This window comes from Thunnus albacares, chromosome 19 (genome assembly GCF_914725855.1).
Source record: "Thunnus albacares chromosome 19, fThuAlb1.1, whole genome shotgun sequence".
NCBI classification, from domain to species: domain Eukaryota; kingdom Metazoa; phylum Chordata; class Actinopteri; order Scombriformes; family Scombridae; genus Thunnus; species Thunnus albacares.
This window is the reverse complement of record NC_058124.1, coordinates 23911562-23938489: the sequence shown is the minus strand read 5'-3', so window position 1 is coordinate 23938489 and position 26928 is coordinate 23911562. Positions and strand designations below refer to the sequence as shown.

The 26928-nt window shown below is 38.7% G+C and overlaps 2 protein-coding genes across 2 annotated transcripts; one reads left to right on the top strand and one right to left on the bottom strand.

Moving 5' to 3' along the window:
- Window positions 1–1302: 1302 nt before the first annotated feature.
- flot1a (flotillin 1a) lies at window positions 1303–13112 on the bottom strand. The gene is made up of 13 exons (XM_044336613.1): window positions 12957–13112; window positions 10472–10535; window positions 10064–10139; window positions 9524–9614; window positions 8585–8728; window positions 8269–8388; window positions 7869–7964; window positions 7384–7536; window positions 6990–7171; window positions 6279–6324; window positions 6032–6169; window positions 5170–5334; window positions 1303–4936 (listed from the first exon to the last, which is right to left on the bottom strand). Exons 2-13 carry the CDS (start codon window positions 10512–10514, stop codon window positions 4916–4918), a joined length of 1275 nt encoding a protein of 424 aa, XP_044192548.1. The 5' UTR covers window positions 10515–10535; window positions 12957–13112; the 3' UTR covers window positions 1303–4915.
- Window positions 13113–14688: 1576 nt separating this feature from the next.
- Window positions 14689–26614, top strand: LOC122970463 (tubulin beta chain-like). The gene is made up of 5 exons (XM_044336612.1): window positions 14689–15076; window positions 20674–20782; window positions 21659–21769; window positions 22429–22673; window positions 23423–26614. Exons 1-5 carry the CDS (start codon window positions 15020–15022, stop codon window positions 24233–24235), a joined length of 1335 nt encoding a protein of 444 aa, XP_044192547.1. The 5' UTR covers window positions 14689–15019; the 3' UTR covers window positions 24236–26614.
- The last annotated feature ends 314 nt before the right edge of the window (window positions 26615–26928 follow it).

The window sequence follows — 26928 nt, the reverse complement described above, 5'->3', positions numbered from 1 at the left end:
ACACGTGTGCATTTCCAGCCACAACTTTCAAACAAATTAAGGATTAAGGGTGGTTTTGTTTTAATTAAAAAGTACCAATGTCAGACTAAACTGTGTGACAAGACGAAATTTCAAGTATTATAACAGCTGCCAGTTAGCCAGTAATAGCTGCACTCTGTACTGTATTAGTCCTACCAAAAGTTTAAAGATCCCCTCCAGACATGTTGTAAGATGTATATAAAATACTCTACTTTGAATAATCATTTGTCTGATATGCTTCCCTCACCCCTCCAAAAAAGTTCAATTATCTTGTTAAAGTCCTGAAAATGGCCTCTCCTCTTTCTCCCTCATTAAAAATTCAAGATTCTATGAATATGCAAATACGTTTCACTTCTAAAGTTTATCTGCCGGACACAAGATGTCTTCTACTTCACTGTAAAGTTCATTCTCAGTGTTTGTGCACTAGAGGCTTCAAGTTTTCACATCACACTTGTGTAAATTGGATACTGGACCAGGATTGTCTTTGAAACTAGTTGTGATGTCACAAATCCTGCTCGTACACCCGCCCCTTAAAATCAGTTTTTTAATGAGCACAGAGAAACTTTCCACTTTCAGCAAAACAGCCTTCAAGTGTCAAACTCTGCTCATACATCATTCTGCACAGTGAAGCTCAAACATCCAACTGTAGGAACAAGAAGAAAAAAACATTTTTGAGTGGAAGGGACTTGCTATTTTTAGCTAACTTGACACATCTGCCAACATCAACTCAGTGTCTTCCGGTGAGTTGATGTTGATATCCTGTCAGTGCATCCATAGTGTGAAGTGGTGTATTATTACATCATTAAATACAAATTCCTGTTTAATTTTAGATCTTAAATTGGATGTTATTCATTAGTGTTAACAGTGGATTCTCTGATTCATATAAATAGCCATGCATCTCTTTTAAATTGTCACAACTGCTGCAGTGTGCTTGTATCCACAATGTCCAATACATTTTTTATTTTTAGAGGTTATTAAAGCCCCCCCCCACCCACCACTGACATACAGCATCCATCACAGACAGAGACCACTCAGCAAAACATAAATAGCAAACAAAGCTGCATAAGTGAAGAAGCAGGGTTGTGGTTAGAGGGTTTGCTGGTTTAAAATTAAAGAAATTAAGAGATGCAACAGCAGCAGCAGCAGCTAGGTACTCGTGGGCAAGGCACTGCAGCTCCAGTGGGGCTGTTCGGTGAAAACAGTTGATGATTGCAGCTCCCAGGGAGGTGTACGTGTGAATCTGACACTCAACAGCATCAGGCTAATAACAGACTTAAAAAAATGTTTAGAAACCATGTTTGTTTATTAGGACTCCCATTAGCTGGCTCTATGCATGGGGGAGCTGTTGTTTGTCCTCATAAAGCATAAAAAAAAAAAAAAAAAACATGCATAAATCAGACGTGAAAACAAAAAAATAATACATGAGCAAAGTAACATTTCAGATTTAAAATAAAATTTGTTTTTAGAAATAGTGAAACACATAGGTGGTTTCCCTTTTGCAATTTAATGACAAGTATATTGTAAAAACACAAATTTCCTGAGACACAAGAATTAAAAAGCAACAAAGTGGTACCTTCCATCATGTTGGCAAGTCTTCACAAGCAAACACAGCAAACACAGCAGGAGTCAAAATAACACAGAAAACTCAACTTAAACTACAGACTATAGCTCAGATACAATTATAGTAAAACACGTTAGAAGAAGTTAGTAGAGCTGTTAATAGTGACAAACAGTGCTACACTGATACTGTGTCAAATATCAAATATATAGTGTATATATACACATTTATAGCCATATTTAGTGTCGCATCATTACACTTGAAACATCTAGAAGCAAGTGTCACATTTCCTTTTCTACAGGTATCTATAAGGTTTTCTCCTACTTTGGTAATTCCACAGTCAGGCAGCACACACGTCTACAGTGTCCTGACTAAAAATGAATGTATTTGCAAGATTCAACTATAGTTAATGTGTGGTAAGTCTTGATGCATGCGTAGTGACAGTAGTGTTAATTATAAAATAAATAAAATCAAGCTTCAGAAAATCATTTCAATACATTTGGCTGTAACATGACAAAAAAACAAGAAAGTAATCAGCAGTGCAAAAAACAGTCACAGACAGACTAATAGTGAGGTGTTTAGGGCTGAGTATAACGGAGGTAAAAGACAGATTAACTGTTCAGGATCTTTCTCGGTTAAAATTAGTTCTATCACACAACAAAGTCAAACAAAATACAATTGGTTTTAAATACAAATGACACTAAAGAAAAGCAAACACAAGTTCTCACTGTAAGAATCCAGAATGTTTAAGTGCCTTTTGATGCAATAAAAAAAAACACTCTGGTGCAAAAACAGAGCAAAACAAAAAAGATACAGTGCCAAAATGAAACATATTTAAAACCCAGCCCCTCGGTGAGAGTTATAATTAACCGTAAGGCAAGTTGGGACCCTTTTGAGCCGCCCCTAAACTCTCTCTAGCATATCATCCTGGGTGACTGATTGTACTCTGAGATGAGAAATTATTATTATTATTACACAACATTAGAGATGTTCATTTCCTTACAATGCATTGCTGGTAATAACTCTGTATTATAAAGAAATAAATTAACAAATAAATATATCACACAATAGAGTAACATTTACTAACTAGGAGCAAAGTGATAAAACAATAAAAAACCTTTTCTTTATTGATCCAATCTATCAAATCTTAAACATCCCTTTCCCTGAAGTACAAGCTGACATTATTTGACATAATGTCCCTGACTGTTAAGCATCTCTTTACATTACGCTTTCATTAAAAAAAAGTAAACCAATTAAACCAATAACAGTGAATTGTTCAGCATTTCTACAACACAGTGATGTTATAATTACACTCCGGTTGTCTCTTTGCTACGACTGAAGGCGAGGGCGATACTTTACACCACTATCATTCCACACACACACACACACAACACCTCTATGAGAATTGCTACATAACTGGCCTCACAAACGATAAACATCCCTTTACTGAAGGTGTACATCTAGTTTACTGCGCTGCGGGGTGGCGGAGTCTCACAGGAACCTAAAAGAACCAGAAGAATCGAGTTCAAGCTCCTGTCCTCGGTCGAGGAACGACATAAAATCCCTTCCAGTTCTGCAGCTGACCTTGACCTATGACCCTGCTGTTGAGGAGGGGGGGGAATTTACCTACGATGGTTATTAAAACACCAGATTATGAGGGAAGAAAAAAAAAGTCATCCCTCATACCGTAGTGGTAACTGGTACCTTCATTATTATTATAAAAAGTGAAGAAGTTAAGAGCTTTCACTTTTTCTTGTAACATGTAATTTCATATTTACATTATATGCACTGTTTTCCTGATGCTCTCGTCTAGTGATTTCAACAGTAAATTGAGCTGAATTTCCAACATTTTAAGCAACCGATGACCACGAAGGTGCTCTGACGATAGATAAACAATCATCTATGATACAGAAGTGCTCGATAAATAACCCAAAGAAGTCAGGGAAGATAGTACTGGTGAACAGGATTCACATTTGTAAGTATTTTTGCATACAGTGTGTTATAGAACTGCTGCATGGGTCTCTAGCGCCTGAAGCTATATTACACCGGTATGCCTTAAGTCATCAAAAATGCTGTTCCTTAAAACCCAAAGATGTATTGTGATTATAAAGAGGTTAACACTGTTTCAGCTGGATGCTAAAATATTAAGACCTCATGCGATCGGTGGGAGGAGAACATACAATGAAAACATACAAATAGGAAATAGAAAACCATCACAGATTTTAAAAGTATCATACAGAACAATAATGCCTAATGCATAAACACTTGATGAAAATGTTTCTATGCAATCATCCGTAACAAGTTGATGAAATGATTATCTCTACACTCTCCTGATGGATGTCATGTATTAGTGGCTAAAATCACAGCCTGAGGTTTTGGTCTGCTTGTATGTAGGCGTAGTATTTGTAGCAATGAGGGTTTTGAATGCATGTTTGTATTAAACTTTAGTTTTAAGATGCACTTAAGGTTTGGCAGCAAGGCAGCGGACACAGGCAGTAATGGAGGAGACGTTTAAAAAGGTCGACACAGACACGGTGAGGAGAGACTCGAGGATTTCTCGTTAGTGTGACACAAACACGTAACATGTGACACGGAGGAAAGACAGTAAGACTCGAGACAAAGTTTGGTGAAATTCAGGGGATACACAGAGGCTTCAGTTATGGTTCTTTCAATGCATTTTTGTGACCAGTTTACATTAAGGCACAAGCCCGAATTTTGAGGAGAACATAGTAATCGAAGGCGTTTTGTTTATGCTTACACTAATGTAGTATCAGTGGCCATATGGACTGTATGTAAACAGAGCCAGGGGGTGGATTAGATTAAGATTAAATCTAAGAGAGACAAAAAGTGCAAACTTCAATAAGCAAAGGCTTCAAAACATTTCATCCTTAATAAAAGAGGGAGAAACTGGTGCTACGTATACTGTAGACGTAACTATTTTTAATCAAAAAGTGAGCGACCGGAGCTGTGGTCTCATAATCAGATCATTATATTCAGGTCTCAGAAACTACTTCAAATAACTTGAAATAACAACCATAACTGTAGCCGGAGAAGCACAATACTAAAGCCCAGTTGGAGCTGGGTGTCAGTGGAAATTTAATTTAAAAAAAAAAAAATGGTGAAAGAAAGCGGACGGCGTTTTCACAACACACAGCAACACCACAGCGAGACGTCGACAGAGATAGATAGGGGACACGTTTATACTGATGATGTAAGACGCAGACGGGAGTAGAGGAAAGAGTAAGTCTGTGTTAGTAAACTCATGCACAGAATCCAGGCAGCTGATAAGAGGTAAGACAGCGGGGAGAGTCACTGGTCACCGGGTTCGGTTGATTCTCTTCAGTCTGTACGAGTGGTCACCTACGGGACGGAGAGGGATGGGAGGAGGAAAGAGAAAAAAGAGAGAGAGAGAGGTCTTTCTCAAAAGGTCAGTTTTAAAAATGACTATGCATGATGTGAAAGGTATTGACAAACCTAAAGAGAACAATCACTGAACTCTGCAGCTCTACTGAGTGTTTTTAAGCTTTGATATGTATTCTTGGGTCCTCATGACACATTTGTAACGACACGTATCGGAGACGTGCGTGTGTTACCTGGGAGATGTTGACGCCGGTCAGTTTCTCCACCGCTTCGGGGAGGCGGGTCATGATCTCCAGCACCTCGCCTGACAGTTTGGCCGCACCCACCTCCCCATCTCCGCTGGATACCATGGTAACCTTCTTGGCTTTACACAGGGGCTTGCTGATCTCTTCTGCCATCTAGAGAAGACAGTTATTGTCAAAACTTTTGTAAAAAAACACCTTTATAAAATCCTTCATTGGCAGGAGGAACATGAAGAAACTAAGTGACCCTACAAAACTCAGAGCTAAGCAGTGAAAATTGACCCTCACAATAGTTTATATTACATATACGCTGCATGATCCAAATGCATGTTATTTTGTACAATATCATTACTTATTAAGAGAACTTCTGGTCATGTAGTTTTAATTTTAAGTGGGTTTTTTTGTAAATGTTTTTTATACTTTCTGACATAAGTTTTCTTTAAATTACTGTATATATGAAAGACTGCACCAAAGATTTAGCTGGAAAAGGGAAAATAGCTAAAAGTTTGGTGAGATATTATGTATATTTATGTGTTTCTCAGGTATTTTAACTTATCCTTTAATTGTAAAATTAACAAATAAAATAGCAGTATTTAATTTCTGAAGTCCAAAGGTTCAGATATCTTAAGCTATCGCTGTGTATCCAAAGAAAACATTTCAGCACTGACACCTTTCATCACATTTGATCAGTTTGAACATATTTTGTTTATGTCTAACCGTCTTTGTGAAAGGTGTGCTAAATAGAGTTTAGTAATTAGACCCATAATTAGAACCCAGGGATGGATGTGATGTTCCCACTGTGTATTACATGGTATAAAAAGGTTGGATCAGAGTGATGTATGTTGTGTCTCACCATAGGCAGTTTCTCCAGCAGCATGTCCACCATGGCTCCATCCTTGTACTGTTGGAAGGCCTCGGCCTTCTTCGCCATCTGCTCTGCCTCGGCGCGACCTTTGGCCTCCACTGCAAATGCCTCAGCCTCACCTTTAATCTATGGAGACAGAAGACAGTCTTTGTAGATACTCTGTGAATTTGGCTCCTTGTTATGATTTCCTTTAAAACTATTTAAAAACACAGATATTAAGTGATCTTTAACTCACCCTAATGGACTCAGCTTCAGCCTCGGCCTCCATGATCAACTTCAGACTGGACAGATGGAGACAGTCAGAAATGTAAAGTCAATCAGACAGCAAGACAGAAAGGCTTATAACAGATGGTGCAGACAATCTAACAGGTAGACAAATCCAGTCTCAAACTGCTGATATATCCTCATAAAAAATCTGACTGAACTGCATTTGGACTTAAAAGGTCTAACAGATGTGAAACATCTGTTTAAAATCAGTTCCCATAAACACATGACAACTCAGATATTATAGCAGCTTATATCATGAACAAAACTTCAACCTGAGGCAGGACGAGAGTCTGATCTTTATTTTCACTTCATTACTATTTTAATTTCCCTCAAAGGTATTATTGTATTTGATGATTTACCACCTCGGTCACTATAATACTGTGGGTTTGTCTTCTTAAAATCAATTTGAAAACATAAAAGAGGCAAATATGTGCCTACAGTCCCGCTAATCTTCTACCATACCATCAGAAGTTGACAGATAGAAGCTGGCTAGAATACAGATGACAATGTCGTACTTAATCCATCTCCACTGCAAAACTCACATTTCCAACATCCTCCACAAGCATCAGTTCAACCACAGAACAACCAGGATTCAGTTTCTTGCTCCGGGACACACAGAAACCTTAAACTCTGGCACTAAAACTGACAGAAACCTGCAGCTGAGTCGTGCAAAACTCACCGCTGAGCCTCGGCCAGTTTCTCCAGACGGTACTTCTCAGCCTCTGCGGGTTTCTTCACCTTGGCTTCCAGCTCCTTCTCCCTGCGAGTGATCTCCTGCTCCTGCAACATGATCTGCTGAGTCCGCTCCACCACCTGGACCTGCATCTTCTCCTCCTCGATGCGCTGCTTCGTCTTTGCTACCTGGCGAGGGAAGAATTTATTTTCAATACAAGTGAAGAAAGATGCAGTAGATACACTACATATAATATTTTATCATTTAATGTCATGAAATATTAAATCAAGAGAGAAAATGTGTTACTGATTGCTTAAAAACTTAAAATTACAGCTAGTGAAGGGTCACCAATTAAAGCCAGCGATTGATAAATGCATATAAACACTGTACTCGTGTATACCTGCAGCTGGTAGGCCATTTCAGACTCAGCCTTCTTAGTGTAGACTTCAATGTCATAGGCTGCTTTCTTGAGCTCATAGTCCCTCTGGGCCTTTGCCATCTCTATCTCATTCTTGTACTGAGCCGAGATCTTCTCCTGCATCGCATGAGCCTCCTGCGAGAGAGAGAGACAAGAACAGAGGTCAGAGGGAATATCTCTGGGGATGAAGATGCTGAAAATGTAGCAAGAGTTTAGACAAATTTCTCTGCTGACTGCTAGTTCTCTGAAGGCAAAAACAGATGTAGCTGGTAATAATATAATGGCTTATGTAAAAAAAAGCCATCCCACTAGAACAAAAGCAAAGAATGATACTCAGTGATACGCTGCTAAACAATGCAACTGGCAAATTACAGTAGTCCAGACCATGATTGGGTGAAACACTCAGCACCTTTATAGGAATGACACTAACCCTCAAGATGAGGACAAAGGGATATACAGCATCTTACCCTGATCACAGCGTCTCTCTTGTTCTGAGCCTCTCCAATGCGAGCGTCTTTCTGCACCTGGGCTGTGCGAGCTTTACCCAGAGAGTGCAGGTAATCCTGTGTGCATGAGAGATGGAAAAAAAATTCAAGATGGTTAGAATTCAAGATACATTTCCTTTCAATGTTTTTTCTCAAACTCAGACTTGAGGCAGTCCTGCATTAACTGAAGACAGCTTAAGTATTGAATTACAAGTATTTTTGTTTTTGATTCTTGTATTAGGAGTTTAAAAGGCTATGTATCCTTTTCAGACCCCACTGGATACCTCGAAACAGATGAACACACCACTGTCTTAACATCAAACATAGATGACTATATGTTTTTTCATTCTCACTGAAAAATAAATTGAAAAATGGTGGTTACCTGGTCGTCGTGAACGTCTTTGAGCGTGTAGCTGACCACGCTGATGCCCATGTTGACCAGGTCAGAGGAGGCCACTTTGAAAACCTGCTCTGAGAACTTCTTACGGTCCTTATAGATCTCCTGTAAGAGGAAGGTGTGATATCAAATGATACCAAGCTGTATCCCAACAAAACCAGTCACACCATCCCAGTACATCCGAGTAACTTTTGTCAAATGCTTAGTGAACCAATCCAAAGTAAAGGAGTAAATCTGTCATGAACAAGGAAAGTCAGGAAAAGCAATCAAACAGTGAAACTGACAACCAATCAATACTTACCTCAACAGTTAGGTGGGCGATGATGGCTCGCTGGTGTCCCTCCAGCGTCTCCAGGGCGATCTGAGCGATCTCCGCTTCTGACTTCCCCATGAACATTTGGCAGGCTGCAGCCAGCATCTGTTCATTCTTACCCTGGATCTTCATCTGTAGGAAGAAGCAGCTGTTTATTTGAAAGTCTGCAGTGAAACACACTGACAAGGTTTCCTTCTCCATGTGGCACAATGGATTGTTCAGCAGAACAAGCAGCTGTTTTCAGATGCAAACAAATACATGGCACAAATAACAGCACTGTGATATAAACAATAAGAGTTAAGAGATGAGCGATCTTATCTCAAATGTGGCTTAAATCCTACTTGGATCAGAATAGGAACTTTATTTGAATTTATGTAGACTACATGTTTCTCATTGTACTATCTCGCCAAGTGGGATAATCATACAGGCCAGATTTTTGTCAAGAAATCGTGGTGAAATCCCTGATGTTTCCTGTTATATCAGTACAAAAGTCAATCACAAGGTTTCCCAATAGATGTGAATATACATAGGTGTTCAGGATGGAAAGAGGTCCAGAGAGTAAAATTTTACAGAACAATTAAGTTCTTTCAACAGATCTTCTGTAAAAAATGTTTTTCTTCTACTCAAATTCACAAGCCTGAGAAAACTGTCATGGCCTGTGTGAAGTCTGTGATTTAACAGACAACCAGGGCTCACCAGAGTAATAAGACACTAAGCCTTGATGGGCAACCTGCCTGAGTGGCTGCACAAACCTTCCAGCTACAGGATATTACCCAGTTTAGCAGTGTTTGCATGGCAGTTGAAGGTCATTCTCCTCCTCATGCTACATAGAAACTATCGTTCCTTAGTTTACACATTTCCCTTTGAGCAAAACATCTTCCTGTAGCCTGCTGTCTTCTTCTCTGCAGTGACTGTATGAACACTGACCTGGGCGATCCCTGTGACAGAGATGGGAACTCCATGGCGGGTGTAGACTTTATCACTCTTCACATTCAGAGTCAGAGTGTTCAGGGAAATCCTGGAGAGAGGCAGGGTAAGACATAGGAAAAGATCATTATTGATTGATATACATTGCTCTAACAGTACACATTTAAGTATAGAGATATCTGCTTTGTACTCAACTTATATATATACTTAAGTACAGGATCAACAATCAGACAAACAAGTCTGGTGCTATGTGATGAACTGGAATTGATGTAGGAGGGGGAGCATGTACAACAGAAGATCCAAATGTTGTTTTTCACTGCCGGCTGCAGGCTAAATATGTTCCATTTGTCAGGGAAACAGAAATCAAACTCAGCTCTAGTGGGCTGGTTGGTTGACGACACCTGGGTAAAAGTGTGTGTTAAATACTAAAAAAGTAAGATGTAAATTGAAGCATTATACACAGCAGTGTCAGGGATTTAACTAAAGATCGGTTGACAACAGTGGATAGAAGATAAAAAACAACCCTCTACGTTTTCCTACCTCTGTATCTTCTGAATACACGGGATGACGAACACTCTGCCTCCAGCTATCATCATGGGAGGAGAACGACAGACACCTGGGCAAGAAAGGGGACCAAGCAGAGCCTCAAATTAGACACTGGATCGAGTTAGACACATTAATTGAGTAATATGAACAAAACATTAAAATCATAATGTTATCCTAAGTATTGATGGTCAAAAAATATTCAAAGGTTCCATCGCAAACCAACTTTTGTAACACATTTTATTTTCAAATGTGGTTCATCCAAAAAACAAGTTAAGTAACATTGTGATATTTTGGAAAATGTTATCATCTATGTGTTTTGAATCAGGCACATTTCACCCACTTTGGAATTTGAGACATTTAATGGAAGAAAATGGAAAAAAATACAGGTCATCATCATGTTACCTGACACCACCATAGCCTCGTTGGGACCGCAGGTGTAGAACATGTTGGCTGATCCTCCCTCGGACTGAAAAACAAAGGAATTAATGGAAGAATATATAAAATTAGTCAGTAGCCACCATCAAAGCACCACTTTCCTGAAGCTCTGGTCCACCTTAAAGAGGAATTAATCTGTAGCAACAACATTCCCATCAGGATAGAAATGTTACATCATAGGATTAAATTTGATCACTCAGACCAACTTTGTATTGATTTGCAGTCACTCTTCCCTCTAAGGGGACAAGTGGACCCAAACCATGCCAGCAAAATGCTCCCCAAAGCAAAACAGAACCACCAGATCCCCTCACTGTAGGGGTCAAGCATTCAGACCTGTACCATTCTCTTACTGCAGTCAAGTGAGCCATCATTTGCAGAAACCTGGTCAAGCCAGCTGCCGTTTGGATTTTGATGCACATCTACTCGCGCTGTTACGGTACCAGTGCTTGGAACAGCCAAAAAGTACAAAAAACTCATTACAGCAATAATTTCGCACATTATATTACACATCATCATCCAATGAAGTCTTGTTGAATGTGATGTCACCAAATAAGTCCTAATTTGATAAAACTGTTTCCATAATAGAAAATTAAAGTCAGCTCAAATTACATTATACCATTCATTATTTCCTCATTTTCTTTTAAGACATTTGCTGAAATTTTCAATGGAGTGCTCTTCAGGATGGCCCAGACTATGTCCATGTCAAATTGTGACTTATTTTACTGAACGGTTTTGGCAAACCTCTTAATTTTTTTTTATAAGAGTTCAAATATGAGGACATTTTTGTTATAATGTAATTTGAACTGACTTTCCCTTTAATTTTCTCTGAAACTGCACAGCAACACTCAACAATTTCACATGGTTGTAGTCTGGGCCCTCTAAACAGGACTCAATTGAACATTTCAGTAAACCTCTTAAGAATTTCTTTTATGACAGTTGAAATATGAGGAAAAGATGATGCTTAAAAAGTAATTTGAGCTAAATTTCCCTTTAATTTCTTTCAAAAACTGTACAGTAAAATAAGTCCAAATTTCACATGACTATAGTTGAAGTCATTGTGAACAAGCCTCTATAGACAATTTCAGCAAAGCCCATAAGGATTTTATTTATGACAGTTGAAATATGAGACAATTATGAATGTTATAATGTAACTTTGCCTTTAATTTTCTCAAAAAACTGTAAAGTAAAATAACTCCAGGGTCAGAAAATTATGAATGGTATAATCTAATTCGAGCTGACTTCAATTTTCTATTATGAAAACGGTTTTCATCAAACTAGGATTTGTTTAGTGACGTCACACGTCACATATTACACATGACGTGTAATATAACGGGAGAAATTATTACTGTAATTCGAGTCTTTAGTTTTTTGGCTGCTCCAAGCACCTGTACCGTAACAGCGTGAATAGACGCGCACCAAAATCCAAATGACTGCTCACTTAACCGCAGTGTTCTCTTGGTGTACGCAACACATGTACCAGGCCACTTCTCGAGAATATGGCTAAGGATGACTCATCTGACCATAAAACTGGTTTCCCACATCTTAGTAACCAGTACCTGTGGTTTTTTTTGCACCACTTAACTCTCAAATGTACCTCCATCTTTGTAATGAGTGGTTTGTGCACTGCAGCCCTACTATAACATCCCTCTCTCTGTAATTGTGGACGTACTGTTCTTGCTGACAGTCTGATCACGTCCTGCATTGACATTCTCAGTCACCTGAGGAAGAATTGCTCTTCTGTTTTTCCTTACATATCGCACTAATGCACAAGCATCACATTCATCAAATGTCCGACTATATTTACTGATGTCTTTCCCATAGATCTAAATGCAGATGTCACTTTAGTCACTGTTCCTATTAAAGCATCAGCCATGAACCCTCTTTCAAAGTCTTTTAGATCTTTTCCTCTTGCCATCTTATACATGTCACGGAGTATGATTGGATATTAATTGCTTAATTGCCACCTGTGTGGAAGCAGCTGCATCCGTTATGTTTCTCTACTCGTTTATTCAAGCTTTTTCCCTTTAATTTGTCACCCGTCTGTAGCTGCAGAGTGGCGGGTAATCCTGCTATAATTCCTATTTTATATGATTATTTTCCGTTTATAGACAATCCCCTCAAAATATCAGCGGCCCTGCATGCTGTGAAGGGGAGACATGAAGGGGAGAGAGAGGGAGGGGTTGTGATGGGAACCTAAACGAAGACCAGACGGGTCATAAAAAATCTAATTTGCACCAATTTTGCGCAGTTAAATCAGCAAAAAGAACCCTTTAAATATCCGCAAACCCACACTTGAGAGCAGTAACTTTCTAGCGAAGGGAAAAACTGAATAACGAGATGAAATTTTTTAGCGGTTAGCTCTTTTAACTCAGTCAATTTAACACAAACCGGGTTGGTTTGTGTAGCCTATATAATCGATAAGGACAGAGGCATTATATAGCAGCGCACTTACCGGTTAGTGTATGAATGCTGTTCTTCAGGAGGAGTACGGAGAAAGTGACGGAATAGTAGCAGTCTCTGTTAGCTAAAAATGATAGTGTAATTTAATATCAGGTGGTGTATTCCCGTTGGTTACCGACTGATGCGGTCTGTGTGGTGCAGTGCAGCTCAGCGGCTTGTATTGAGGACGCCCATCGTTACAGCTGTGTTCGTCTGCCATCTAGTGGCCTGGTGGAGAACTGCAGCAACAAACCTTAGCTGATGATAGATAGATAGATAGATAGATAGATAGATAGATAGATAGATAGATAGATAGATAGATAGATAGATAGATAGATAGATAGATAGATAGATCAATTAATTTCCCTCATTGCCTAACTGAAAATAGGGCACAATATATATTGTACATTTTACTCCACTACATTTGTCTTCCAGCTACAGTTACTACCTAGGCCTACTTGGCAGATTAAGTAGATTTCAAAAACCTATGATGAACATATAAAATATAATGCATTGTTCTAAAGTAAATTACATTATCCAAGAGTATGTGCAATAATTGGAATTAACTCAGCATTGAAATTTAGCATACACCTCAATGCATCAGTAATAAGTAATCATTTGCCTACAAAATGAGTACTTTTACTTCTAATACTTTCACTACATTCGTATGAAATTTTATTTAAGTACATTTTAGTTATAATGGAGTATGTTTGCATATTGTGGTATTGGTTATTTTACTTCAATTAAGGTTCTGAACCTCCTCTTTCACATATACAACATTAGGCCAATAAATAAGATACATAACTGATAACAAAGTTGAGTCCAGGAGGCTAATTCAAATACATGATTAATCCTGAGCAATAAAGCTAAAAATCCAATGCTTACAATGTCTTAAAAAATGTAGGTTTCTGTGGAGTGGTGTTAGTGGTGGAAAGTAACTAAGTACATTTACTCAAGTAGCCTACTGTACTGTACAATTTTGAGATACTATATTTGCATTTGATGCTACTTTACACTTCCACTACATTTCATACATTTTCATTTTTCAGATGAAGATTTGACACAATGGATAATATAACAAGCTTTTAAAATACATCACATTGTTAAAGATGAAACCAGTGGTTTCCAACCTTTTTGGCTTTTGACGTCTTACAAAAAGCAGTGTGTAGTCGGGGTCACATTTCAGATGTCTATGAGTTGTTAACAGCTGCAGCAGATAAAGATTTTTCCTTCAAAACTTCTCACATGGTTTCATTTCAATAAATGTTCAAATGATTCAATATTTCACCAAAAATCAAAGATTTGAGAAAAAAAACAGGTTTGTGTATCAGAACTTTGTTTTTTCTTTTCATCTCATGACCCCTCAGATTTATCTGCTGACCCTTTGGAGGGGCCAGACCCCTAGGTTGGGAACCTCTGGACTAAACTAGCTAACTGTGTATAAAGTAGGTCAAACTAGCTCCACCTCCAGCAGCTACAACAGTAACATGCTGCTCTAAAACTGATGCTTCAGTACTAATAATCTAATGATGTCATATATAATAATATATCAGTCAGAGGGACCAAACCACTACTTTTACTGCAATACTTTAACTACAAGCTAATAATACTTATGTACTTTTACTTAAATAGGATTTTTCATGCAGAGCTTTTACTTGTAATGGAGTATTTTTCATTGCTGTGTTGATACTTTTACTCTATTGTATTTGATTCAGTTCTGCTTTGTTCTATTTAAAGGGCCTCAGCCTCCAACAAGGCAGTGATGACAAAACCCGGCACTCCCTCTCCTCTTCCGGTCCGTGCCTTTGAGACAAGGAAACCCCTTTGGAAAAAAAAAATCCGCCTTTTTAACCAATCAGCGCCGGGTCTGAAGCTGCAGCAGCCAATCGTTAGCGTGGACGGCGTGATGGCCGCGTCCCAACACTTGAGCCCCGCCTGTCGGGCTCAGAGGAGTTGACACTCTTCTCTGCTGCCTGTGTCTCGTCTGTCAGTCTGTCTGTGATCAGTCAGTAGGTCAACAGAGCGGCTCCATCCCTGCGTCTCTTCACTTTCAACACTAACTAACTATCAACCATCATGAGGGAAATCGTGCACATCCAGGCCGGCCAGTGCGGTAACCAGATTGGTGCAAAGGTAAGAAGAAGTTGCCTAGTGACAACAAATTAACTTTTTTTTTTTGTTTGTTAATTGGCATTTTATTCTATTTTAGTTATTGCCTGTTGAATTTGATTTTCATTCTTTAACTTTTTCATCAACAAGAGGCCTTTCTTTTATTGTGTGTTTAAGAAAATATTTCAATTTAATTATAAAGATAAAGCCCACTAATTTCACTAATCTTAGTATTTTACAACACAAAGCACAAAAAGAGGTTTTCTTTCTGTATATTATCGTATATGTAGACATAACAGGGGCCAGAAACCACACCGCCTATTGTTTGAGCTGCAGCTTGTGGAATGATCTTCAGCTTTGTAGACTCAGCTAACCAATTAATCTTTCCACTATCTTTCACTAGTTAATGCTCACCACTAGCATTTATTTGAAATCCTGTCAAAAATTCCACATTTTTGAGTTTAAGATAAAGTAAATGGTCTGTGGTGAACACCAGAATCCTTGATGACTTAAACAAAAGAACAAATAAAAAGCCTCAGAGCACCCAAAATAAAAAAAATGGTTTCTTTTGCTTTGTTAGCACTGAACTTTAGTGAGCTGCTTTTCAGTTGTGTGATGCATTACTGCACAGATATATCAGTAAAACCTTTAAATGCTATTTAACTGACAGTCAAAATAGAAATAAAATGGAAAATCTGACTTTGTTCTGTTGTAATAGTAGAGGAACAAATATATTAAGTGCAATAAAATCAACACAGAGTAACAAAAAGAAATAAAAAAGTCACTGTTGAAATATATTAGTGATGTGATGGGTTATAAAGAGTTACCACAAACTACACAAACAAGTCTCTGTGGTATTTAAATGTTATACTATAGTGGAATTATAGGAAATTAAACACTTCAAGGTTGGACAAAACCACTGTAACCAACACTGTGAACATTGCATCTGAATACAGTAACAATTCACACATTTGGGACTCTTGACAAAACACTGATTGGAGCCGCTGATCCATGATTAATGGCGCTGGCCAGACTTCAGCAGACGCACAGGGCCAGCTGCTGTCTTGGCCGCCTGGTGAGCCGGACTCTTTGTCGCTGAGAATAAGAGCGAGGAAAAGAACAAGAGAAGGGGCTGAAAAGAAAAGGAGAAATCTGCTGAGGCAGAGTAGAGGAACGCAGCAGAAGGGGGGGGCGGAGGGGGAGGGGGGAGGAAGATAACAAGTGGCTCAGTGTCTGCTCTGAAAGCACAGATGAGGTCATTTAAATAGCTGCCTCTCCTGTCAGTGTATCACATGCACACGCCCCGGGCCCCCTAAACCACCAGTGACCCTGAAAACCCTGTTTACACGCGGACATAGATTTGTTAAGTGGTTATCTGGGAAGTCAGTGTTTTACTGTTTTATCAACATTTTGTTGCAACACTTTAAATATCCTGTGGGGTTTCTACTGTTTAGTTCCCAGAGATAAATCAAACTGTGTAGCAACTATTGTGATCTCTAGTCTGTTTTGGCTTGTTAATGTTGTAACAGGGTGGTTATAAAAACATATCACTTTCTGTTTGGAAAGGATTTTTCCCAACAAAAACCTACCAGACATGTCGAGACCAGTAAGATCTTTGATAAGCTGGATATAGATGGACTACTTAATGTTTTAAAGTACCAAAGACAAGGCAGCTCAAAATGCTTCACAATAGAGCTGCAACTATTAGTCAAAGAATCGATTGGTTGATCGACAGAAAATTAACAACAAATTAGCAACTATTTTGATAATCAATTAATAATTTTAGGCTTTTTTAAGCAAAAATGCCAAAAACAAGCTTAGATATAATGCCGTTCTTTGTCATGTATGATAGTAAAATGTGTATATTTGGGTTTTGGACTGTTGGTCGGACAAAACAAGACATTTAAAGATCTCACCTTTGACTCTAGGAAATCATTTTCACTATTTTTTGACATTTTATAGACCAAATTATTAATCAATGAATCAAGAAAAAGATCTACCTCTAAATAAAGGTGATGAATCGATAATTAAGCCGCAACAATTAATGATACTCGAATCGTTTTAGTCATTTTTCAAGCAAAAAAGCCAAATATTTTCTGGTTCCAGCTTCTCGTTTATGATTATTTGCTGGTTTCCTTTGTTATATATGACGGTGAATTTAGACGTCAGACAAAACAAGCAAATCGATGACATCATCGTGGCCTCTAAGAAACTGTGAATGCAATTTATACACATTTTACAGACTAAATGATTCATCGAGACAATAAAAGGCAAATTAGTCAATAATAAAAAAAAATATTGTTCATTGCAGCCATACTTTACATAATATAGAACATGCATCAAGAGACACAAGGCAGTATAGACGTAAATAGGATTTAAAAATAGCCATTACAGATGATGACCTATAAATTTAATCACCCTGCATCACCCCGTGTTGAGGGCTAATACAGCCCATATATGTGTTGTTCTATATCAAGATGACCATTTATACATCAGGAACAGGACAAACATTCCTTCACAGGGATATGTAGCTTCACATTTTGATGTAATATAAGCCTACATACGGAACATTTGGCCTGTTATGAACTCAGTCAGCAGACTCGCCCTGGGGCTTTTAAAAGGACACCAACAGGCGTGGCAGCAACATATGGAGTGACTCAGACTCCGTTGCTCAATGATCAGTGAAGACAAGTGTATTTACTGAGACTTAGCGAGGCTGAGGTCATCCTCATTTCACAATGGATTAACTCTGCCTGAATTCACTCACTTACCCGGTCGAGTTCCAACCAATAACCAATGAAAGATTAGTCCTCGACAGATTCAGCAGTCTTTAGCTTATGTGTTCCTTCGAGTAAAGCAGGTGCTTAGAAACGTAAGTTCGTGTTACTGTAAAGCTGCAACGATTAGTTGATTAATCGACAGTAAATTCATCTGCAACTATTTTGATAATCAGTCACTCATTTTTAATGATTTTTTTAAAGAAAAGATGCAAAATTCTCTGGTTCCAGCTAACTAGATGTGAATATTTTCTGGTGTCTTTACTCTATTATGATAGTAATTGCTGGTTGGGACAAAACAATAGATTTTAGGTTGCACCTTGGGCTTTGGGAAATAGTGATCAACATTTTTCTCCAGTTTTAATCCAGAGATTAATTGATAATCAAAATAATTGTTAGTTGCAGCCCTAGATTAGTCAATTAATCAATCATTTTGATAATCAAATAATCATTTTAGTAATTTTTGCTGATTGCATCTACTCAAATGTGAGGATTTAAAGATTTTCTGTGTCGTACATGATAGTAAACTGAATGTCTTTAGGTTCAGGACTGTCGATTAGACAAATAAGCTCTATGAAATTATAACAGACGTTTTCACTGTTTTCTGGATTAATCGATAACTAAAAATAATCATTAGTTACAGCCAGCTTGTTGTAGTTTATTTGCCTTACATAAGGAAAGCAAACAGCTTGACTAAACTTATCAACTCGTTGCCCCGGTGACCCCACGGAGGTGAATTAATGGACAAGCAAAGATAGTGAAGTGACAGTAATGAGGATTAAAACATTAGATTTTCTTGCCCACCCGTCTCTCCGTCTCTCTCTCTCTACACACACACACACACACACACACACACACACACACTATCACACTCCCTGGCACAGATTAGGGTCAGTTGACTGAGCTGGTGTGACAGTCTGCGCTCCTGTCTTAACTGAGTTTGGCGTTAATGTCTCAGCTTGTAGAAACGAGGTCGAATGAATCTTCTGAGAAAGAGCTGCTCTCACCGACCCTCCGACTCTGAATGGAACAAGGAGTTTCTGTACTTTGTGTGTGCGTGTGTGTGTGTGTGTGTGTGTGTGTGTGTGGGTAAAACTGAAAACCGAGTCCTTCCTTCCCATAAAATTACATGAAGAGGGATTTTTATGTCAAATCACAAAGTTGTTCCTGAAGAAAATTACATACTATTTGTGGGTTTCAAGCTTTTCAGAATGCTAAGTAGCAAAGTGCAGCTTTAAAAAGTGGAGAGAGAGAGTTGTTAGTGGAAAGTTGGTAGTTAAATGACACTTCAGAATGTGCTTTCAGATGAATGTTTTAGTTTTGTGCTCTTCTTTGCTACTTCTGTTGCACAATGATCCCAGTTTTTCAGCCCCAGTACTTTCTGTTTTTGTTTTCTTGTCGTAGTCTCAAGCCTTTGAAATCCTCCCTGACGTGCTTCTTGCACAATCTTGCAAAATGAAACAGACAAGTCATAAAATTATCAGGTTTTTTTTTTTTTAAAGAAAACATAAAAAACAATCTTTGTGTATAAAAACCAATTCAGTGAAGGAAAAGGCAAGAATAAAGAAAACCTTTTTCAACAGAAATAAAAGACAGTTCAAAGAAAATTAAAACTCAAGTAAAATCAGGAAAGCCTCTCAGATAAAAGTATGTTTTAAGAAGAGACCACTGACTCAGCCGACCTGATTTCCTCAGATGGATTGTTCCAAAATCTCGGGGCCCTGACTGCAAAAGCTTTGTCCCCTTCAGTTTACAGCTCGACCTCAAACAGATAAAAGACCTCTGCCTGAGGATCTCAAAGTACGTACTGGCGCATATGATACTAATAGGTCAGAGATATAGCAGAAAGAGAGGCCATGAACAGCCTGAAAAGTAATCAGTAAGATCTTAAAGCCAGTGTAAAGAGGCTAAAACAAGAGTAATGCACAACATCCTCATGAGACTTGCATATGATCGGGGCCATGAAATGCGTGTTTTTCACAGAAATAACTGTGGTTAATTTGCAAATTTAGCAAAGGATTGACAACACACATGCAGAGAGCTATTTTCGGCTGCCTTGTCCTCATTCTAGCTGATCAAAGCTACACTTCCAGCTCGTTTCAAACAGCCTTTGGGTCAGAAAGAACCGATTTCTGGTTGTGACAGGTCGCTTCATGCTTGCACATTTAAACACACCACGTGATACAGCGAGTGTGAAGCTGTGAAGTGCAGCTTGTAGTCAGCATAGAAGATGGGGAACGCCGACAGATTGCAGTTCTCCGCAAGATGACTACTTACTTTACTACAGAAAACTTTCATTCACATCATATTCAAAGAAAAAAGCAGCAGCCTTACCGAACACGTTGCTGCTTTTAGGTGGTCTTGTGACCGCAAAAGGTAATCAGATCAACTAGTCCTTAAGAAGTACGGAAGACTGAGGAGTGATTGTAAACCAGACTCCTCTTTCCCCTTAGTCAGTCGGCTTGCAGCTACGGTCTCAAGAAGCACACAAAGACACCTCTTTCTAAGACTTGTTTGCAGAACTGTGACTCAAAAATAATTACACAGCATTTGATCATGAATTAAAGCTGTTTCAGGTTTCAAGCCAGTGAAATACTGCTTCCAGTGAGGGGTCAAGACTTGAATATGAATGTTAAAAGATCTGGCTCTATCAGTTTTATAGTGACAAAGACCTTTATTTAATAATATTGCATTATAAACATTATTTATGATAATTAAATGTAGTTAATTCAAAGAAAGGAGAGAAACATGGTGTCAAACTGCTGTTTATCTGTGTCTGACTTCATTCTGTACTTGGCGTCTTTACTGATGCCTCTGTGTGTGTTCTTGCGTTTTTTTGTGTAGTTCTGGGAGGTGATCAGCGATGAGCATGGCATCGACCCAACAGGAACCTACCACGGAGACAGCGACTTGCAGTTGGACAGGATCAGTGTGTATTACAACGAGGCTACTGGTACGTAGATGCTGCTAAAATACTGAGGTGTCTGTTTGAGAAAATGAGGTGTAATGTCCCCCCTGTGGAGAAACTGGCTCATTACAGTGGCAATAAAAAAGATGTAGATAAAAACACAACAGATTTCAAACAATGATACAGTGTTGTTGTGCTAATTGGTGAACATTTCCAGACCTGATGTGAACATGTGGGTCTACACCTATTCGCAAAATGAGATTCATGATTCCTACTTCCTCTCGAAGAGCCACTAACAATACAAGATTTTCAGGAAATTAGATCAGCTGAAGATATCCACAGTTAAATCAGCTGCTCTCGATATATTAGAAAGCACTATGCTAGCAGTAATAGCAGTATAAAAACTGTAAATTTAGATTTACTCAGCAGCTAAATACATTAAGACAACCCTTGGTTGTCAGTTTTGCTAAAAGTGTGTAAGAATAGCCTCAATAAAAGTTCACAAAAGTAAATATTACCAAAATGATCTGAAAACATGATAAAGTCACTCAATTGGGCAAAAATATTGTTCATTTTACCATCAGAACATGTGAAACATGTAGTTGAGCTGCTTCTTGCAGTTTTATAATGTTTGGCTCCATCTAGTGGCGCAAATGAGGTACTACTGATAAACTCAGCTTCTCACGCTACCAAACTGAAGCCGTTTTGATTACGTCCAACAGAAACTGAATGAGCTGTTCACTGAATTCTTGTCTGTGAATAATCTTATTAAGATTACATGATGACAAATATTCTTAAATAGGGCTAAAACTCTTGACTAATCTGTAGATTATTTTCTTGATTAATCATTTAGTCTATGAGTTTTCAGAAAATAGTAAAAAAATATGCATTTTAATTTCTTGTGTATCTCTACGTGTGCAGGTGGGAAGTATGTGCCCAGAGCCATCCTTGTGGATCTGGAACCAGGCACCATGGATTCAGTCCGCTCTGGACCCTTTGGACAAATCTTCAGACCCGACAACTTTGTATTTGGTAAGAAGAAACTCTACTGGAGGAGAGTTGGGATATTAAATCAGAGCTGCCTTTGCAGGAGATCAGAGGTTGGCGCGGGATACTGAACAGCAGTCATGGAGATTGTAAAGTTTAATATCTAGCCCAAGGATGTTCGGAAGCTAGCATAGGGCCTTGGACTCCCACTGAAGGATGAACTCTGGGTGTCCATTTTCCCCTATTTTGTGGTTTTAGTAATGTTGTTCTCATTTGACAAATATAGCTCAGCTGACTGTCCTATATGGCACAGACAAGCTCACCCCTGCCATAAAATCCCAGTATGAAACCATATGGGCACTCGGCTCATTCATCAACTTTGACCTAGTTGTTGAATCCTTCAAATGTTGACTTCTTGTTATTCTTGCACTTCAACATTAATCATCAACATGCAAAAAACACTTAATTTTTCTATGCAAGAAAATATTTTTAACAGATTTTTCAGTGTTAAAAACAGATATCTGAAGATAATGAAGCAGAAAATTACCATCTGATCTCTTTCATGCAGTGAGGAATTAAGGCATCACATAATTAAGCATTACATACAGTAGTTAAGTGTATTTGTATTACCCACACGCCACCGTTTTGGTTGTATTATCATACATATGTCTAATAATAGTCTCAAATGTATACAACCTCTTCAGGTCAAAGTGGGGCAGGTAACAACTGGGCCAAAGGCCACTACACGGAGGGGGCGGAGCTGGTGGATTCGGTCCTGGATGTGGTGAGAAAAGAGGCCGAGAGCTGTGAGTGCCTGCAGGGTTTCCAGCTCACACACTCCCTGGGAGGAGGCACTGGCTCCGGCATGGGCACCCTGCTGATCAGCAAGATCCGAGAGGAGTACCCAGATCGCATCATGAATACCTTCAGTGTGGTGCCTTCTCCTAAGGTAATGCATGAAATGTGTCATAGTATACAGTAAAAAAAAAAAAAAGGATTTGTTCATATACAGTTGCATATTAAACATTTTTTATATGTATATTTTATCATTGATTTCTCCTTTGAGTTTTCATCAATGTAAAATATTAATACATTGCTTTATTGCTGCTCTGGAGACATGATATAAAGTAATGGCAGCAGTGTTTTCTGTCTCCCATGTTTAAAGAGTAAATAGTTGATTGCAGTGGAATACGTATGATAAATTATGCCATCATTTATTATTATCCAGTCAGTTCTTGCTATCAATATAGATTTTTCCTTTTGGCATTTTGCCATTTGATAGTGATAGTAGATATACAGACAGGAAATGCAAGGCCAGAGAGAGAGACGATGACATGCAACAAAGGTTCCCAGCTGGGATCAAACTGGGGATGTTACTATTATGTGGTAATGTGCCTCGAAAAAAAAAGTAATTTACCAGCTTTGATTACCTATAAAACTGATCAGAGTGAAGAGGTAACATCATGAAAGTGTCTTATGAGCTTGCAGCACTCCTCTCCATCTATCAACAGTATAAAATAGATGTGGAAAGCTAAAAAACATTATGCAGGAAAATAATCCTTGTCAGCAGTACTAACAACCTCCTGCAGACTCTGAGGTCACTTTGAACTATGAGGAAAGTCATCTATTGGCAGTATGTGTAAATATGTAGAATCTATAGCCATAACTATCAATGGTTCCTCCTGTGTCTGTTTTTAGGTATCGGACACAGTGGTCGAGCCGTACAACGCCACGCTGTCAGTCCACCAGCTGGTAGAAAACACAGATGAGACATACTGCATTGACAACGAAGCCCTTTACGACATTTGCTTCCGCACTCTCAAACTCACCACCCCCACCTACGGCGACCTCAACCACCTGGTCTCGGCCACCATGAGCGGTGTGACCACCTGTCTGCGTTTCCCCGGCCAGCTCAACGCAGATCTGAGGAAACTGGCTGTCAACATGGTTCCCTTCCCCCGTCTCCACTTCTTCATGCCCGGCTTTGCCCCTCTGACCAGCAGGGGAAGCCAGCAGTACCGCGCCCTAACTGTGCCCGAGCTCACCCAACAGGTGTTCGATGCCAAAAACATGATGGCTGCTTGCGACCCTCGCCATGGTCGCTACCTGACGGTGGCTGCCGTGTTCCGTGGCCGCATGTCGATGAAGGAGGTGGATGAACAGATGCTGCACGTCCAGAACAAGAACAGCAGCTACTTTGTGGAGTGGATCCCCAACAACGTCAAGACAGCCGTCTGTGACATCCCGCCCCGCGGCCTGAAGATGGCCGTCACCTTCATCGGCAACAGCACAGCCATCCAGGAGCTGTTCAAACGTATCTCTGAGCAGTTCACCGCCATGTTCCGCCGCAAGGCCTTCCTCCACTGGTACACCGGTGAAGGCATGGACGAGATGGAGTTCACCGAGGCGGAGAGCAACATGAACGACCTGGTGTCCGAATACCAGCAGTATCAGGATGCCACGGCAGAGGAGGAGGGAGAGTTTGAGGAAGACGTGGAGGAGGATGCCTAAGAAAGAAACAAAAAATATGATGTAATGTGAGCTGAAGAAAGAGAAGAAGTCATTGATCAAAAAAGAAAATCTCCCAAAAAAAAACAGAAAAGACAAAAAAATGATGTGAAATAAGGCAGAAAGGATGAAGAGGGCTGGTTAGAGAAGTGTTGGGGTGTGAATTGGTTGATGAAGGGATAGAAATGATGGGAAGAAATGAAAAGAATGAAAGATGAATGTAGGCCAAGAAGTGAAAAAGAAGCGGGATGAGAAACCGGATAAAAATTACATGACCAAATTCATGTGCCATGGTTTACAGCTTATTGTGACGCCATGTAAGACTGGCCTCCCAAAATCTTTCTCACACTAAGATCTTGTCGTGTGGCAAACGCACAGATCAGAAGCACTTCACTTTCATCATTTAGTATTATCTTCTACTGGAAACATTTTTTACCGGGAACAATTCAGTGAAATCGCCATTTAAACAAAGCTTCCCAATTCATCATGGTGGCTTTAAACTGTTTTATTTTACATCGAACAACTGTTGTGCTAAATGGTAAATTATTGAAATATTGCACTTAAACTCAATGCAAACTATCTTGAAGTTTTTGCCAAATAATGCTGATATGACATTACTTCTTGCATGAGAAACTATATTTCTACATTCGTTTGATTATTTGAATCTCTGTGCTTCATAACTGATTTTCTCAGCTGGACCACTGGAGTGCTGAGGTAGCAGTTGGGAAGCTCCAACTTTTGACTTTACATTCCAGTTTTAAAATGTTTAAACAAGGGTTAAGTCAAAGAATGTCAAGTGTTAAAGGCCCTTTAGGTGTGACTTAGATTGTTTTTGGGAAACCAGGTCTAAAACATTATAAGTGAATTTCGGAAATACGAAATCATTCCCTTATCAGTGTTAATTCCTTGCAGTGTTCATTACTTTTATCAGTGTTCATTACTTTTTTGCCATTTTTATCTTTCAAGATCACTCACAGAGCTAAATGTAATTTCAGGTAGTAGGCGGGGCAGCACTTTTTTCCCTCACTTATTATACATTTTAAGTGAATTGATCAGCACATATTTTACTGCTTTCGTCACATCTTTTTCAAGACTGTGAGTGAGTCAAATAATTCCAGAGATTATTAGTCAACATCTCTGAGTATAAGACCTTTCTCCATTCATGTTAAGCTAATTGTTTTTATATTGTAGTAACATAGAAGAAAACTTGTCTCACTCAGCTGAAGGCACCTGTTATATCATCCACTGTAACCTTCATTATGGTCCAAAAGCATACGATTAAAAATAAGTGTCTTATATTTGATAATGAGAGACATTTTTAAGAAGGCCTTTTTGCAGAGCATACAGCCAGTTCCATATATATTAAATACCAGTAATTGCAAATTCTGTAAGGTTGTCAATAAGGGAAAAAGGCCTGTTTCATTGACGTCCTAACAAATTGATGTTACTATAATACATATTCACAGCTTTAATTCAACAGCAGCAGAAGCAGGGTTTTTCTCAGACGCCAGCCAACGTCGTGAGGAGGATCACACATGCAGATGCCCTGAGGCCAGGTCAGCATTAGTTGAATCTGTTTCCCATCCCTTAATGTTTGGGTGCCAATAGCTTAGACTCAGCTATAAATGTAAAACCTTGACAACCTAAAGGTCTGAGCTCAGCTTCACTAAAAGCATCTTAGCTGTTGTTGGATTAGAATCATGTATCTGCCAAATATTTAAAAGTATTTTTGAAAAGAATCATTTTGTGTTTAATTCGATTTCATGGACACAATGCTCAAATTCTCCAAACTTAAATGACTATATACAGTATTTCTTTGGATTCAAGTAAGGAAAATACCTTCAGCTATAAATAAAATTGATAAAAATACCACTAATCTACTTGTTAAACTGCAGTTTTAAGGACAAATTGACTCACAAGAATGAGCCGTATTTTGTAGAAATCATGGAGAGAAGTTGAAGATTTCATGTTTAAGCTCAGTTCAACAACTCTTCTGATGTAGTTTTAACGTTTTCATTCATTTTAAGGCTTCTTGAAACACATAGAAAAAGTACAATGACTAGACTTTTTTACTTTTGAGAGAGAAAAAGAAAAACACACATTTGCAGTTTTATGTTTCTTCCTGTAAAATGTTTTGTCCTGTGAAGCTGTGCACAGTTTAACACTCTGGTAAATGTTTACACTCTGAGCCACTACATTATGTATTCAAATCAAACAAACGTCACTTATGTTCAGAATGTGATCCTCATGTTGTCTTTGTGTCTGTGTGTGCTTTATTGTTTGTTAGTACCTTTTTTATTTCCTGTGGAACAGTTTGACTTGGGATCCCAGTGACTGTGAAATGTTTTGGAGAAATAAAAAGGCATTTGTAGGAAAAAAAAACCCATTTGTACTGTTTGTTGTTATTAATGGACAGTTTTTAGTGCATCTGTAAACACTCACCACTTTTTATAATAACTACAAATGGAGCGAGAGTTGCAACGAGAAGGCAAACATCAATATCTTTCCCATCTCACAGAACGGTCATATTTCAGTCATAACTGAATAGTTCACAGTAGGACTGCAATTACAGGATATTTTAGATATTTTGATTATTTTTACAGTTAAGAAAATATATAATTATAAAATGGGGAAAATAGTGAAAAATCTAAAATTTCCCTGAGTCCAGGGTGAAACCTGCAAGTTGCTTGTTTTGG

Excerpts from the sequence above, each read along its gene's own strand:
- flot1a (XM_044336613.1), bottom strand. The coding sequence starts at position 10,514 with ATGTTCTACACCTGCGGTCCCAACGAGGCTATGGTGGTGTCAG. Across the intron at positions 7,965-8,268 it reads AAGACGTTCACGACGACCAG|GATTACCTGCACTCTCTGGG; the intron begins GTAACCACCATT and ends TCATGCACACAG. Across the intron at positions 6,325-6,989 it reads AAACTGGCCGAGGCTCAGCG|TCTGAAGTTGATCATGGAGG; the intron begins GTGAGTTTTGCA and ends CCATCTGTCCAG.
- LOC122970463 (XM_044336612.1), top strand. The coding sequence starts at position 15,020 with ATGAGGGAAATCGTGCACATCCAGGCCGGCCAGTGCGGTAACCAGATT. Across the intron at positions 21,770-22,428 it reads ACCCGACAACTTTGTATTTG|GTCAAAGTGGGGCAGGTAAC; the intron begins GTAAGAAGAAAC and ends CAACCTCTTCAG. Across the intron at positions 22,674-23,422 it reads GTGTGGTGCCTTCTCCTAAG|GTATCGGACACAGTGGTCGA; the intron begins GTAATGCATGAA and ends GTCTGTTTTTAG.